At 36.0% G+C, this 16,468-nt stretch overlaps 2 protein-coding genes across 2 annotated transcripts in view; both read right to left on the reverse strand.

Annotated features, from left to right (window-relative positions):
* Positions 1-758: 758 nt before the first annotated feature.
* LOC128528092 (dynein regulatory complex subunit 4-like) lies at positions 759-8,800 on the reverse strand. Its single transcript, XM_053500844.1, has 10 exons — positions 8,720-8,800; positions 7,672-7,773; positions 5,654-5,851; positions 5,291-5,497; positions 3,820-3,874; positions 3,516-3,721; positions 3,010-3,177; positions 2,380-2,466; positions 1,588-1,796; positions 759-1,249 (listed from the first exon to the last, which is right to left on the reverse strand). The coding sequence occupies exons 1-9, from the start codon at positions 8,720-8,722 to the stop codon at positions 1,626-1,628; spliced, it is 1,197 nt and encodes a 398-aa protein (XP_053356819.1). The 5' UTR covers positions 8,723-8,800; the 3' UTR covers positions 759-1,249; positions 1,588-1,625.
* A 5,411-nt stretch (positions 8,801-14,211) lies between these two features.
* Positions 14,212-16,468, reverse strand: part of lrch3 (leucine-rich repeats and calponin homology (CH) domain containing 3) — a 30,645-nt gene continuing 28,388 nt past the window's right edge. The window contains exon 20 of the mRNA XM_053500254.1: positions 14,212-16,334. Within this exon, the coding sequence (XP_053356229.1) occupies positions 16,197-16,334 (138 nt within the window). The 3' untranslated portion in view covers positions 14,212-16,196. The remainder of the gene's footprint in view (positions 16,335-16,468) is intronic.

A 16,468-nucleotide genomic window follows, 5' to 3' on the forward strand; every position in this document is an offset into this window, starting at 1 on the left:
AACAGTATCCGCAGTGAGCAGCCTGGAGTCTAAAGGTCATTATCCTGGACCTGATGTCCACCAGATAAATACAGTTTACTTTTCACCTTTTAGGCTTTTTGTTTGTTTTGTACATGTATAATGCTATAGTAAGTAACAATTGTGAGATTAACAAGCTTTGAGTTCATTTTTTTCTGACTCGGGAGAAACTTATGAAAGAAAGAAATTGCCCTTTGTAATTTAGATTTTCGTTACTGTGGTTGTTACTAAGTTCACAGTTGGGTTCAGATGTAGCATTGCATCAGTTGCTTAGAAATACATAAGACAGCATGACAAATGTGTGTGTGTGTGTGTGTGTGTGTGTGTGATTTATTTAACCTTTGATCCACATAAATATTAACATAAAACTTTACTACGAACAGATTTAATTTCTGAAATACCAAAAATTATTTAATAAACCTTTGTCCATGCTAACACCTTTTTAGTGACTACTACAGTATATAATAAAACGAAGAAAAGGAATGATGGCTTAAATAGTTTATAGTTTTATTTACATGTGATGGATGTTGCAGTTGAACCATACACAATTACCATTGTAGTTGTTCTTCATTCAGGTCCTGTTAAGGGTCACCACAGGAAATCGGCAGGAAATATTTATATATATTTATTGGGACTTAATTTACAACTCCTTTTATAAATAAAAAAATAAGAAATAAGACAACACCATTTTACAAGATAAATCAGGAACAAACTTATAGTTATAGCCCATACTTTTCTTGGCCACTACTGGGCCGCAGCAATGTTCCAGCAGCTGTGGTCTTCCGCCCCCACTTTCTCTTCACCTCTGCAAATCTCAAGAATGTCGTTATCAACTCTGAAACCTGAAACAAATATCTACACCAGCTGAGAAAGGTCCTGTCCCACTAGGAAGTTTTGTTTCAGGTCCAACAGCAAGCCAGATCAGAACACAGGAGCGCCAATGTGTCTCCAATATTCCCACTGGGGGGCCAGTCAGATTCTCTCTTATGCTTCTGAAAGGACAGCGCCTGCCTCTTCAACTTTCTCACTGTTGTGGTCGTACTAAGAATGCATGGCTGCTGCACACACATGTGCTGCACAGCCGCAGCTCCTAGCGACAGACTTATCACAATCTGGCCCTTGTCAAGTATCTCACTGAGCTCCCTTCTAGTTGTTTAAAGCGCAGTTTATCCATAGAGATGCTGTAAGACTCCAATTTGGCCTCATATGTCCTCTGCATGTTGTTATCCGCCTTAGGAAGAAAGCAAACAATTAGAGCTTAAGGATCCTTAGGGGTTTATTTAATTATTAACTAGAATTGACACAATCAGATCACCAGGTAACGTCCTTTCCTGTTTGTGTCATGTGAAGTGTTGTCAGTAAATTCACCATGTTCTATCAGGAGAGGCTATTCGATGGAAATTAAATGAAGACTTTTAGAATTTAAGATACCAAACACTACTCTTCCTTGTTGTCGGGGTGTTACCTTTAAGTGCACATGTGGTGTACATGTAAGGGTCATAAGTAGTCCTTAAGATAATCAAATTAGACTTTCCTTAATCAGAGAGCAGGTTTAGTAATCAGCAGTACCTGGAGTTCATGAGTGATCTTGTTCCTGGCACTGGCCTCTAATTTGGTGGCAGGAGTGAGGCATTACACTTTTCCTCCTTCTTCTCCAGGGTGTCAGTAAGTGCAGTTAATTTACTTCCCAGAAGAAGGTTCTTTACACTGTTTTTCTGATGCACCTCCTGGATGGCCTTGTTAAAGGTCTGCTGCAGGTCATCGTGCTCCTGCTGCACCTGATGACCAAGAAATAAGAGAGAGAAGATTCTGTTCTGAGCAAAATGATTATGTGCAATGTCACGGCTTAAATTATTTACTACAGGTAGTCCCCAGCTTTCGAACATTCACGTTACAAATTTCCACACATACGAACGGATCGCCTACAAATCGCAGAAGTATCTCACGTGTTTTGTACAAAAAAATACACTGCAGTGCACCAGATATCAATATTTACTAATAAATAATATTTATTTATATTATATACAATATTTTCAGTGTGTAAGTGAATGTATAAAATGTAAGTATATATAATGTCCGGTATATTGTATGCGTTGCGTGTGCGGGAGAAATGAGTCGGCCTCACCAGTTTCAATGAATTTCACTGTAACAGTCATTTCCATAGGCACGGTTACTATTTTTGGCCACATGATGGCAGTGTTGGTAAAGAGGACAGATTTAGATTGGTACAGTACGTCAAAGGTGTATAAGACTCACTTTGTCGGAACAGGCTCTCAGAACAAATTTGCCTTATGAACACGCTCCTCGAATGGAACCTGTTTGTAAGTAGGGGACAACCTGTATTCTCTCTCTCTCTCTCACCTTACTGAAAGTCTCCTCCAGCACTTCGTTCTCCAGTATCTTTTGCTCCAGCTCTTTCTCTCTCACTTTGAGATATGCATTTGTTCTCTGACAGAAGAATGAAATGGGATTGCTTAGAAATTATTTTTTTGTTTAGTACTCACACACACACACACACACACACATACACACAACACAACAATATCTCAGTAAATTTTAGCCAACAGTGACAGAATTGTTAAGTTCTCAATTCTGATTGGTCAGAAGATGTTGATTAGTTTTCTAAAACTGCAGCTCTGACAGTACGGCTTTTGTAAATAACGAGTTTATACTGATGCACTTGGTATAACTTGTTGTTCCACATTTACATAGTTAATAAAGTTTAGTGTCTTTAAGGAATAGAAAAAAATAAATTCTAAGTTTTTGTTTCCTAAGAGGAACAAAACACTTTAGGACATGATGTTATTGGGAAACAATCATCTTCATAGTGGCCACAGTAACAGCACATCAACAGCACACTACCAGGTCATTCATTATTCTCCTATAACAGCACATCGTCAACAGTGTTATTCCTCACATTTCTTACAAACCTATCAAAAAAACACTAAGTAATAATGAAACAATAACTTTCGAATTACAACAGATGCTTACCACCAGCGAGGCTTTAATTTTATTATAGTTGATGAGCTGTTTCTGCAGCTCTGACAATTCTTGCATAGGTTTCTGCAGCGACTCCATCAAATGCTTGTTCTGTTGTAGGACTGTGGCCGTCTCCTTCTCCAGCCTCTCAGTGTTCTCCTTCATTTCAGCCATTTGCTCCTGCATATAGACAGAGTTATAATGACACGCAGGCCTTGGAATACACCTGAGCTCATACAGAGATTCAAACAGGTGAGGAGTTCCAACTGATGGAAGCTAAATGACTTTGAAGAAACTTGCTTTTTATAGTCATAAAAGAAGTTTCCATTGTTCAAGTTCAAAGTGTGTGTTTAACAATGCTGTCAAAGCCAATGAAACAGACATATAGGCAGAGAGACAGACAGTCACCCACGTATCAATTATTAACAAACAAATAGTTTAAGTAAATCTCGATAGATTTTAAAAATAAATTTGATATAAAGCTAGCCAGCGGGAGATCTCACGTCTTCTCAACATACCTTCAGCAAATCGATTTCTTTGTGGTTCGTGCGAGCGATATCAGTGTTGTAGTTCTTAAAATCATTGAACGCCTTCTCATGATTCCTCATCAGCGTTTCAATATGGAGGTTTTTCCTTTGCTTGATCTCATGGATTTCAGTCTCGCACCTGAGGTCTTCTGCCTTTTGCTGTTCCTGCAACTTTTTTTCATAAGTAGCCTCGAGTTCTGTAGATAAACATCAGCAGGTTGAGGTTCAGCGCTACATTAGTCCATGTTCACTTAGACTTGTGGAGAGTCAAAAACTGATGCTATTGATACATTACCTCGAGCTTTGGCCTCCAATTTATTTTTCAGCTTGGCGATCTCCTTGTCTTGGCTCTGTGGAAATAAACGGTTATCTATTAACAAGACAGTGATGATGAATAATCTGAATCTAAAATAAAAGTTCCATGCTTCTCTGGTGCATCAGCTGATCCAACAGTTTATCTATAATTTCGGTTTTGTACTTTTATAGTGAATTATTATTATTATTTAGTTATTAGAAAAATATATATGTTTAACACATTAAGAAATGTTTGTGCCTAAATGTCATGCCGTTATATTCACCCCCCAATCCTGAGCGCACAGTTTTGACATTTTGAGAGCAGACAAAGCACTCTATGCGCGTGCAGTGTCTCTCTGCGCATTCAACATGTTTTCCGCGCGTGCGGGACATCCTTGCCTGTATGCTCGCTCAACTTTGTCCAGTGTTACAAAACTAACACAAAACTGGACAATCAAAGACTTACACATACTACTTCTGATTGGCTGTTTCTGTTCTAATCAGGTTGCAATATCGACCGCATAATGGAAACGTTGTGAAAAAAGATTTATAAGTAAAACGATACAGCGAATTGTCCGATTTTAATTTTAGTCGTATGCTAATACCCAATTCAATAAAAAAATGTGATATTAGAATATTTTGTTATAATATTATAAATAAATAAAACTTTATTTACAATGCTTTCCTTATATAATTTCCATTCATTTAAATATAATTATATATAATATCATTATTATAATTTCTTATAATTTTCTTTTTCATTTTGTAAAGCTGCTTTGAGACAATGACCATTTTGAAAAGCACTAAACAAATTCGACAGTGCAACCTGGTTAGAGAAGAAACAGCCAATTGGAAGTAGTGTGTGTCTGGGATTGGCACGCGTGGAAAACACATTGGGCCATATTGAGCGTGCAGGAGACGCAGGAGACGCGGGACACGCAGAACTGAGCTGTTGAAGACGACACTGCGCTCGCATAGGGTGCTTAGTCTGCTCTTAAAATTTCAATACTGTGTGATTCAGATTGTGGCATGAATATAATGCCATAAATTTTTTTGAAATGGCAATTTAATCATATAATTTAAGGCAGGTTAGGGATTTTAAGGTCCAATGACACTGCTTCACTTTAATTATTAACTTTACATAACGTAATTACCTTACTACACTGTAAGGTCTCAGTGCAATGCTTTTTTTTAAAAAAAAGAAAAAGAAATTAATAAAATATTATATATACACTAATAAAAAATAATAATAATAATAAAGTCTTAGGTGGTATGACAATGCTTTGTGTAAGGTACAGTTTTTGCAGTTCTTCTGAGAACTTTGACTGTTGCACTCGCTTCTTTGTTGAAAGCAAAACCCATTAGCTTCTGTTTTTTTTTCCATACAAATACTTTGCTGTAACTTTTAATTTTGTGATAGATATTAGCCTATATTTTGTGGTGGATAGCACAGTGTTATAGCTTTCACTCACCAGTCTCAGGTCCTTGATTAACTTCTCGTAGGAGAGCTCCTGTTCTTTCAGATCAGCTTTTAGGGTGAGCTTGTCATTCTCAAGTGTTTTCTCTACCTCTGCATACTCCTCTTCCAGGAGCTTGGTGGCCTTCATTCCCTCTGTCTTGATCTCAGTAATCATAATTTGCTGTTCATACAGCAGGTTTTTCACCTTCTGATCGTACGTCTAAAGACAGAAAAAATTAAACAGCAAGTTTTTCACCTTCTGATCGTACGTCTAAAGACAGAAAAAATTAAAAATACGATACCAGAATGTTTTTAGGAGACGTTTCCTTTTACGAATGGTCTAATTTGATGAAATGCTGATCATTATTACTGATACCCTGATTTCAGCTTGACGTCTTTCAGCAGCTTCTTCCATTTCCTTGTCTCTATTTCTCAGATCAGCTTCTTTCTCCTCTAGCTGTTTTTTGCTGATCTCCCAGAAGGTGTAGTTCTTGTCTCTTAAGACCTGGAAATAATTACGTTCTTTGCTCTCCCGTTCTAGCTCCTTTTGCAGCTGTGCGATTTGTCCTTCCAGCTGATGGAGAATCAACGTTAGCGGTGAATTGCAAGGCAAATAAAAAATCTTCTTAGGTTAAGTGCAAAAATAAACAACTTTGTACAGCTGCTGTATTATAAGTAATAACATAAACAAACTTGTTTTGTTAGTGTTTTACAATGTTAAATATTAAGATAAATTTGGAATGGCAAAACCATTTCAAATGCAGGCATATACTGTATATATTGTAATCAGTGTGGCGATAATCAATCACTAGAATTGTGATAGGTAACTGAATCTCTTTTCCCCATCTCTATAGCATGCACTACTCAACCTAAATTTCTAAAATTCCTGTTGTTATAAGTTAAAAGGGTTTTAAAAAAGTGTTAAAATTAATCAATTTTAAAAATCAGCATATGTATTGCACTTGTGTGTATATCGATCTCATCACATCTCAGTGTGCTCAGTGATTATAGGTTACTAAATACATACATTACCAAAATACATCAAAATTGGGACACACCTTCTCCTTCAGTGTTTTTTCTTTATTAACATTGTATATTAATATTAAAGACATCCGAACTATGAACGTACACACATGAAATTATGTAGTAAACAGAAAGGAGTCATGAGGCAGTCACCTGGAATGGTTTTCAATTTACAGATGCATGATGGCAGAAGTTAATTTGTGATATTTCTTGCCTTTATAATTCTTGTGACATTACTTGTTCAGAGAAAAGAATGGGTATAGAGTAAATAGTCTTAGTAGTGCTACCACAATTACTATTTAAATTCATATGATGACAAGAAACACATTTAAGTAAAAAGAAATGACAAGCCATCATTACTTTCTAGGATATGAAAGTCAGTCAATCCGAAAAACATCAAGAACTTAATAATAACTTGATTATATCCCCAAGTGCAGTGGCCAAAACCATCAAAAACTATGATGAAACTTGCTTTTATGAAGACTGTCTCACTAAAAGAAGATCAAGAGATTTCTCTGCTGCTAGAATATACGTTTATTGGCCTCAAAAAGCCACTTCACAGCACATCGGATTAGAAAATGATTTCAAACAGCAGACATATTTCAACATCCAATGTTCAGAGCAGACTGAGTGAGTCAGGCCTTCTTGGTCAAACTGAGGCAAAGAAACCATTACTTCAGAAGTCCAACAAGCAGAAGAAACCTGTCTGGACCAATAAATACAAAAAATGGACATTTTACCAATGGAAAACTTCCTTTGGTCTGATGAGTCAAAATGTGAGATTTTTGGTTCTAACCCCTTAGACTTTTTGGTCATCTTTTGTTTTCCGACAGGACAATGACCCCAAATACACCTCTCAGCTATGTGTCCAAGAAGAAGAGGGATGGGGTGCTGCATTAGATGTCCTGGAATCCACAATTACCCGATCTAAATCCAAATGAGATGGTTTGGGATGATTTTGACAGGAGAGTGAAGGAAAATTAGCCAGCAAGTTCTCAACACCTCTGGGAACTCCTTCAAGATTGTCGGAAAACCATTCAAGGTGACGACCTCATGAGGCTGACTGAAAGAATGCCAAGGGTGTGCAAAGCTCATCAATGCAAAAGTAGGCTACCTTTTAATAATCAAAACTACAAAACATATTCCAGATTATTTAACACAGTTTTGTTGACTACATAGTTCCATATTAGTTCTGTTATAACTTCAATGTGTTCAGTATTAATATATGATGTTGAAAACTATAAAAAATAAAGGAAAAACATTGAACAAAATGGTGTGCCCAAACCTTTCAGTGGTACTGTCTATATATTTTTTTTATTTAGATGATGATTTAGTTAAGATAACACGTTCTGCATGTTAATTAAACGTTACCTCCGCCCTCCATGTTTCATCTTTGGGAGGTGCAGGGACTTCCGTCTTGCTCTTTCCCTTAGCTGGAGTTGTCTCCTTCGCATTTTGTTTCTTTTTCGGACCCTAAATCATTAATAAGTTATATGTTTAGACTTGACATATAAACCTTGAACACAACATACACTGACTGATCAGCCATAACATTATGACCACCCGCCTAATATTGAGTAGGTTTCTTTCACAACCAGCATTAACCTTTTCATCAATTTGATATACAGTAGCGCTTCGACTGGATCGGCCAACATGGGCCAGACTTTGTTCCCCGTGTGAATCAGTGAGCCTTGGCCACCCATGACCCTGCATGAGCTACATTTGTAATATTTCATTATTATATTAGGCAGCAACGGGAACCCTCTTTTTTCTTAATTGATGAGTTGGAAGCAGAAATAAATAAGTATTTGAGTGACTTTGACAATTGGACCAGGTTGTGATGGCTAGAGGACCCATGGCTCACTGGTGCACATGGGGAGGGAAGGCTGGCCCGTGTAGTCCGATCCAGTAGAAGCACTTGCGTACACACTGGCCATCACTGTTGTGGTTGCAAAACGGACCTACTCAATATTAGGAAGGTGGTCATAATCCTATGGCTGATCAGACTGTGTTTCACAAAAAACATCTGGATTAGACTCTAATGTCATTAAACTCTAAATGCTAAATGATGTTGCCTTGTCACAAACTGAACTGATTCCTATAATAAAATGGTAAATACTACAGAGGTAAATGTACTTACTATAACATAAAGTGAGACATGTTTTGATAATTATAACATTTATTGGAGAATTTAGGTGTAGCATGTTCTGATAGAAAAAATATCCCCAATAAATAATGTTCCCATAATATAATCTTGTGGGTCTTTGCATAAGCAGAAACCTTAAGGAGCAAAAAATAAAATGTAACATGAAACAGAAGAACATAAAATTTATCCCAAACTAAGTAATAATATATACTGTATATAACAAAAAAGTTACACTTTACATGTTACATTGGTTCAAAGTCCACCTGTACTTACCATGACGCTGATTTTTATTCCCCAAATATATAAAGAATAAAAGCAGTGAATCTAAAACCTCCTGTAGTTTACCAGCGCAGCTCAGTCACGTGCTGCAGTGAGAAGTAACAAAGAAAGAAATAAGACGCTTCGAATATGACGCAACAAATGCGTAAGATCCATGACGTCATAGCAACAGTGGATGATGACGTTCACCCCAAAACGGCCAAGGACAAAGTTTTAATTTCGTTTTAATTTCATATCGTGTCGCTCTCTTAGCCGATTACTGCCGACGTCCCCTGGGTCCTAAAGCCGGCCGAATTAAACCTCACACATACCAGAGACACATGATGTGATGGGCCAGTAATAATAACAATAATAATAATAATAATAAATTTAAAAATAGGTCATTTTAAGATACAAATAAACTGTAAAATGACACGTTGTTTCACAGAATTTGCTTTTATACAGATCGTGTTATTAGATCTTTACATATGATTAATAATTGACTCGTATATAGCACAGTGTTAAATACAACTGTGAGTAAATAATATTAATACATAGAGAGGGGCATTAAAATTGTTGTTATCTATGCCTTTTTTAAATTTAAATGTAATTATGGCAGCGATGTGTAGTATATTATGTTCCCTTTATGTCCGTAGGAGCACCGTTTAATTTTTATATAAATGTATTTTTTTATATGCATATAAAATGTATATATAGAATCAGTTTTTTCTTAAAAAAAAAAAAAGGTTTGGTTTACAATGATTGAATTATTCATGATGTGCTGTTTTTGGGGGTAAAAACATTAACTCCACTTGATTCATTTCCTGTAACTGCCCCCATTTCCAAATGTTTTACTCTTAAGTTTTTGCACACTGTGTTTTTATTAATCTTTTTCTGTTTCCAAAGTTGTCTCAACTTTAAACCGCACCTCTCTCACAGTTGTCGTCTACACCACTTTATCCTGTATTCAGGGTCATGGGGGGCCTGAAGTCTATCCCAGGAAACTTAGGACACGAGGCGGGGTACACAGGGTGGACAGGGTGCCAATCCATTGCAGGGCACACACACACACTCACACAATACAGGCAATTTGGGAATGCCAATTAGCCTTATCTGCATATCTTTCGAAGAAACTGGTTTATTCAGTTTATTCAGCCTGGCTGGGAATCAAACCTGGACCCTGAAGGTGCAAGGTGACAGTGCTAACCACTACACCACTGTGCCACGTTAAACCACATCTTTAGCCTGATATTTATATGTTGTGTTACTCTTAATTACTCTAAGGGTTGAAGACATCTATAAAGAACATATTTACCACATGGCTTTTAGACTTGCTTAAATGACACAAAACACAGCTAAAAAAACATGATTGTACATGGACATGAGGAGCTTTATTTATACAGCAGAGATTTCAAGCTTGTGTCAAATATTAGAACATTTTTACCTGAATAAACCAAATTAAAATTTTTACTTTTAAGCTTTATAATAAAGCTCTATAAACTGAATATAATCTCTATTTATTCATTTAATATCTAACTTTTTAATGACTAAATACCACAATTTTGCTTAACTTTAACTCTTCAAATATTTATAATAAGACCGTAATAGGGCACAATAAACATACCCATCATGGTTCCACAACAATATGGTAGCTTTATTTCTGTGCCTCTGAGAATGTTACCTCTGGACATACACTATTATTAACTGTTATAGATGGTTCATGCAGAGTATAATTATGATTATATATTTCCAAAACAGTAGTAGGCCTACCTGCTGGTACCATAATTTACTTGGTAAGTTTTGACTATAATAAAAATTAGATCTTAAGAAAAGATCAACAAAAATTTGTCTAAATTCCTTATAAAAATAATAAGTGCAGCATAATATTTTGTGTGTTTGTTACAATTAGCATTTTTATATTTATTGATCGCATGCAGTTTCATGCCGCGTACACAAAAGGGTTAATGGTGAGTCGTAGCAGTTTTCCTCATGCAGTTACACGCAGTGGCCACAAGAGGGAAACGTTAGGTCAACCGTTTTTTCTCATGCAGTTACACACAGTGGCCACAAGAGGGTAACGTTAAGTCATAACCGTTTTTTCTCATGCAGTTACACGCAGTGGCCACAAGAGGGTCACGTTTCCTGTACAAACATTCCCAAACGATTTGGAACACGTCCAAAGTGGCGGCAAGAACGCTACACACTTCATAGGCACAACAATAAATAGAATAGACGTGCTTTCGTCATACGTAATATACTACTTGGAATTAGCAATCTCGTGGGGATGAAACTCATTCAGCAGCCATTTTAAGTGTGTTCCAAATCGGTTGGGAAACGTGATTAAACACGGTTTCCCTCTTGTGGACAGTGCGTGTAACTGCATGATAAAAGCGGCGCGTGATACTGTATGTAAACACTTACTGTAAGTAAAATCATGGATCAGAACTTCAAGGGCTTCAGACATACAGAATTTTATATCAGGGCTTTGTGAAGAAGTGTGCACTACACTGCCAAAATGCACACTTCTTATTTTCATTTAGGATGTGACAAATGTGTTTATTTGCTTTTCTGCAGAGAAAGGATTTTTTTTTTTTTGTATTATATCTTTGAAAAGAAATACAGTGGTACCTCAGCATACAACTTTAATCCCCTCCGGAGACGAGTTCCTGAGGTAAAATCTTGTATTACGAAAAACATTTTTCCATAGAAAATAATTGAAATGCAGATAATCCCAAAAATATTACCAACATTACCAATTTCCAACACTATAATCATATTTTTGTATATAAAAATCAAAGCATTTAGAAAAGTCCTGTAAATAAAGTAAAATATGAAATAAATAAACAATAAACCTCATTTAACCTTAATTTATGATTCCTCTTGCTTTAAAAAACAAACTGAAGGCAGCTCCCTTTTCTTTTTGCTACCATCCCATTCTTGGGACACATAGTGCTAGAGGTGCATTCTGATCAGCCTCAAAGGAGGGAAGTTCCCATTACTGACATTCCCTGCAAACGGAGCAGGGAGTAGGGAGCACACAGGGAAGTACACTTTGGAATGAAACGAGACTCATGTCTCCACTAAATCTTGCACAAAACGCAACTACCCACCAATAATAATAACAATAGAAATACGTTAACTGACTTACCACTGTAAAAAAATTTAAAAGTAAATAAACCAATAAACAATACCTCAAAGGCTTACAGAGCTAGCTAATAAAAAAGGTTAAAATTACTACTTGGAATTGATCTGGATGGTTTGGTGGTGTTAATTCACTTGGAGTACTTTATTTGATTAACCACAGCTACATAATGCTTGTACATAGTCTAGCAAAACCTTTGGCTAATAATTATTACATTTTATTTTTGAATCCATATACAAATTAACAACTGTATTATTTGGGAGAAAAATACTGGCACCCCTCAAAAAGACAGGCTGTTAAAGATAGTCACACCATGTTATATTTAAATTTAAAAAAATTGAAGTTGCAGATTCTATTATAGGACTAAAGTCTTGAATAATTCGTGAATTTTGTCTGAAAAAAAAATCCAACATACAACAGTATTTTTGTATTTCAACTACATCTTTTCCTTGAAATAGTTTTAAGTATTTATTATTGTCATAGAATGTATAGCTACAACTTCTAAAATCTTACTAATTCATTCTGACAACCTTGTTCAAATACACCACATTTGAATCTTAAACAGAGTACCATGTGCAGTGATGAATATTTTAGATCTTTTTTGAGAAGGGTGTCAATAATTCTGGAGGTTATGGAATCCACAACCGCTTTGAACTTAACATGTACTAAATGTTATTTTTCTGCAGATTCTCAGTCCCTTTAAAAAGTCACAGACACCCAGGCAGAAAAACGATCACAAGAAAGTGAAGAAGTGATGAAAAAAAAAGGACAAAAAACAGACGTGGCAAAATGGGAACTTTATTAATTCATTTTATAATAAATCCAAATGTTCAGAAAATACTTAATATTTTACCACTTTTGTAACATTACAGTAAAAGCTTTAATGGGACAATTGAAAAATAAAAATAAAAGAAATCCATGCAGTCTGATTGAAATATGTAGTGCATGAAGTGTATGTGTATGTGTGTGGTCAGCGGTACATACTTGTAAACGTATGGAATGTATTAATTTACTGTACAGACACGCAGGAGAAAACCCTGCAGAAGGGTCGACATCATTTCTGCTGGGGAATAACCCTAGGTCAAAATAAAACAAATAATTATATATAAAAAAAATAATACAAAAAAATCTATATTATATTTATTTTTTAACTTCCCTCTTTAAAACACCAGGGTCTAAAAAAGCAAGTTAAAAATTTTAAAATAAAAGGTTTTATATGCATATCAAACATTTTATTACTATTTTATTTATTACATTTTATATTTCTTTATAAAGAATTCCGGGCAAGTTTTAGTGCACTGACCTAAACCGCTACGTTATTCACCATTAACTGCGCCTCCTGTTGTGACAAACTGAAATCATTCTCATGGTTTCCGCTTTCGTTAACTTTCTTATCAAAGCACCAAACACCCCAGATACCCAGCCAAGGTGCAATGCTGTGTCAGCGTTTTCATTTTTCACTCAGCAGCGAAGACGACGGCCTTCGAGAAGTTTACAAAAAAATATATATACTGAAATCCATTTCCTCAAGGGAGGGGGGGGGGGGGGGGGGGGGTGGGGGGGTTTGGGGACTGTCAGAAAATATATGTGGCAGCAGTATGTCAAAGTTCTGACTTTTAATTATAGGATTGACTTTAAAACTAAATTTTTTACTTTATCCAACTATTCATTCTCTAAACTCAAAAGTTTAAATCTTAAGATTTCAACTTTTAAGATTTTTTTTTTCACGTTTTCCTTTTTTTTTACTTAAAATTCTGACACTTTATTTCTAAATTTATTTTACCACAAATTTTTACGTGTAAATATTCTTTACTAATCTCAAAATTCTAACTAAAATTTCAGAATTCTAACTAATTATTTTAGAATTCTGACTTTATCATCAGAATTAAATCACATAATCTGAAGACTAATTTATGATTGATGATCTGAAATTGTAAAGTGATGACTCAAAGTTCTGACATAATTTATATAGAATTCTCACTTATTTTACGCACTACACCAAAATAAGATTTTATGTTGAATTTAATTTAAGGATCAGAACTGCCAGAATTGGGTGTCCCGTTCAGCATCATAGATCAGAATTTTTAAGCAGGTGAACATAAGAAAGCTGAGATTCTAACAATTTAGAAATTTAAATTTTATTTTATGGATTTAGAAATTTGATGTAAATAATCATGAGTAAAATAAGTAAGAATTGAGTAATGAGTAAGAATTAAAAAAAATGTCAGGATTTTGAGACCCTTTAAAACTTTGAGCAAAGTCAATCTGTGAAATTTGATAAAGCATTTTGATATGTCAAAATTTTCACATACTGCAGCAACAAGAAACATATTTTACAACAGTTGAGTAATGCCTATATGTATAACTATATGTATGAGTGGGCGTGTCCCAGGTGTTGTCCAGTGGTTAATGACACTAACTGTGTGTCTCAGCGTGGGTGAGAGTAGGTCTGTACGGTCCGCAGTACTGAGGAGAGAGCAGCTGTCTGACTAAACCCACATTTACAACCAGTCACAGAAGCACTTTCAGTAAAAACACACATCTGATAACGTTATGTCGTCTTAACCAATATGTCGTAATCACTTCTAAGTCGATCCGAAACACATTTAACCCATCAGTGTTCCTTTATTTAAAGCTACAAAGATAACTAGCTACTAAAACAAGGAATCCTAAATATGATATAATTTACAAACATAAAATCCCTCTCTAACCTCTGATCAAGTTCACGATTTGGTGCGCGGGACGATGGATTTTACTCCCTACACAGCACACTAGCTTTCCATTTAATGCTATTTGAGATTCGACCTTAGAACCCGCAAGTTAATTGAGCTGATATTTCTCAGAACCGCCCGCCATGGTCTGGCTCCACCAGTTGTGTTCAGTTAGTTCTGCCAGGTGCAGAAGGATATGTGTGGATGAAGCAAAACAACTGGTTAAATAAACAAACAAATCATACTGTGCTGAATAAATGGTGTTTGTAGAACTGTTTAAAAGCAATCTCACACTTGAGGTTGTTACACACCTCGCACCTACTACCTCATCACAGCCGTGCTGATATTTTCCCTGGGGAAATGGACTTCCATTAAAAAAAAAAAAAAACAATAATAATAATAAAAAAAAACAACCCACAAACGTACAGCTACTGATCACAGAATCACAGATAAGCAAGCCATGCAAGTGGTGACTACAGCCTTAGCATCTAGCACCATGTGTGCGTCTCTATTCTAGCCCCGTCCCCTTTTAAACCTTCCCTTTCCCCTCGTTATATTTAGTAACTCGTTCATGCATGATGTGTTACACAAAAGAGAGCATTAAAGTAACACTTGCACCTCCTGCAAACTCTTTCACTAACGTTTCACATTTTAATGCATCCACATCATATGGAAAGGGGGAAAAACAGGCACTTGCATAAAGTTCTGACAAAGACTTATGACCAAACTCTAAATTGACATTTTAGTTTATATATTTCAGTTTGGTGAAGATTTAAAGCTAGCTAGTATTATATTAAAATTACATCTGGAATAGCAACGTTTCCCCCCAAATTCTCCCACATGATGTGCATGCTGTATTTAAAACTGATCTAGAAACAAGGCTGTACATCTAAAGAAAATGTATTTTGATATTTAACAAAGTTATTTTTTTATTTTTGTTTATTTGTTTTTAACTCTAATCCCCTAAAAGTCCAGGTCATAAATAGTGCCTTGCTTTATTTCAATAAACTATGAATTATTTATAAACTATAATGAAGTTGTTTCTATATTTAGCACAGCGGTTGTTCATAGTCTTTGGGAAACAGCGTCACCCTGTGGCTATGTACAAACATTTCGGTTAAACCTTTGTGCAACGTGCACGTTCTCTAAAATAAGAGGTCGGGCTTTTATAGCTTTGCTCAACAAGTGAGTTAGTGTGATTCACTTAAACCGTCTTCTGATCCAACAAGTGAAACTTGGACAGCCATTATGATTATTCAGATCTGACTTCCCAGAGTCAGCCGTGATGTAGTAATTAATAATAATAATATTATTACTAATAATAATAATAATAATAAAAATAGGTGCAAAAATGATGTGACAGAAAAAGAAAAGAGAGAAGAATCTCTGTAACTATGGAGTGAGCGCTGGTTTTGTATCTCTTAAAGTCATGATGAATTATCAGCATCTTCTCTCCTCTTTTCCACACTGCAATCGCTCTTCTTCTTTGCATCTCTACACATTACAGAGGATGGACAGTTTTCAGTTCAAAGCTGAATGCAGTCACAGTCTCTTGCTTTAGTCCATATATTAAGCACTGGAAAGGACAAATGTTTTACACTGGCCCCATCTGTGCCCCGTCCACCAGAGACAGGCAACCCTACATGGAGAGGGCAGAGCTGGTGGTTGGTGACGTAATGTTTTTCGGGGGCGCCAGTTCGAGCAGGGCGCGCACAGTTCCCGCAACCTGCTCCAAACCTTTCTCCTCCAGGATGTGGAGCGGGAGACAGAGCTGACTCTGGGGTTCAGCATGAATGAAGAGAGAGGGGGGGATGGGGGGGTTGGAAACAAAATAAAAGGGAAAAAAGGGGTTTGTCAATGGATAACGAAATAATGAAAAAATTAATGATAAACAATGGTATAATAAAAAAA

This window comes from Clarias gariepinus, chromosome 7, assembly GCF_024256425.1.
Source record: "Clarias gariepinus isolate MV-2021 ecotype Netherlands chromosome 7, CGAR_prim_01v2, whole genome shotgun sequence".
Classification (NCBI taxonomy): Eukaryota; Metazoa; Chordata; class Actinopteri; order Siluriformes; family Clariidae; genus Clarias; species Clarias gariepinus.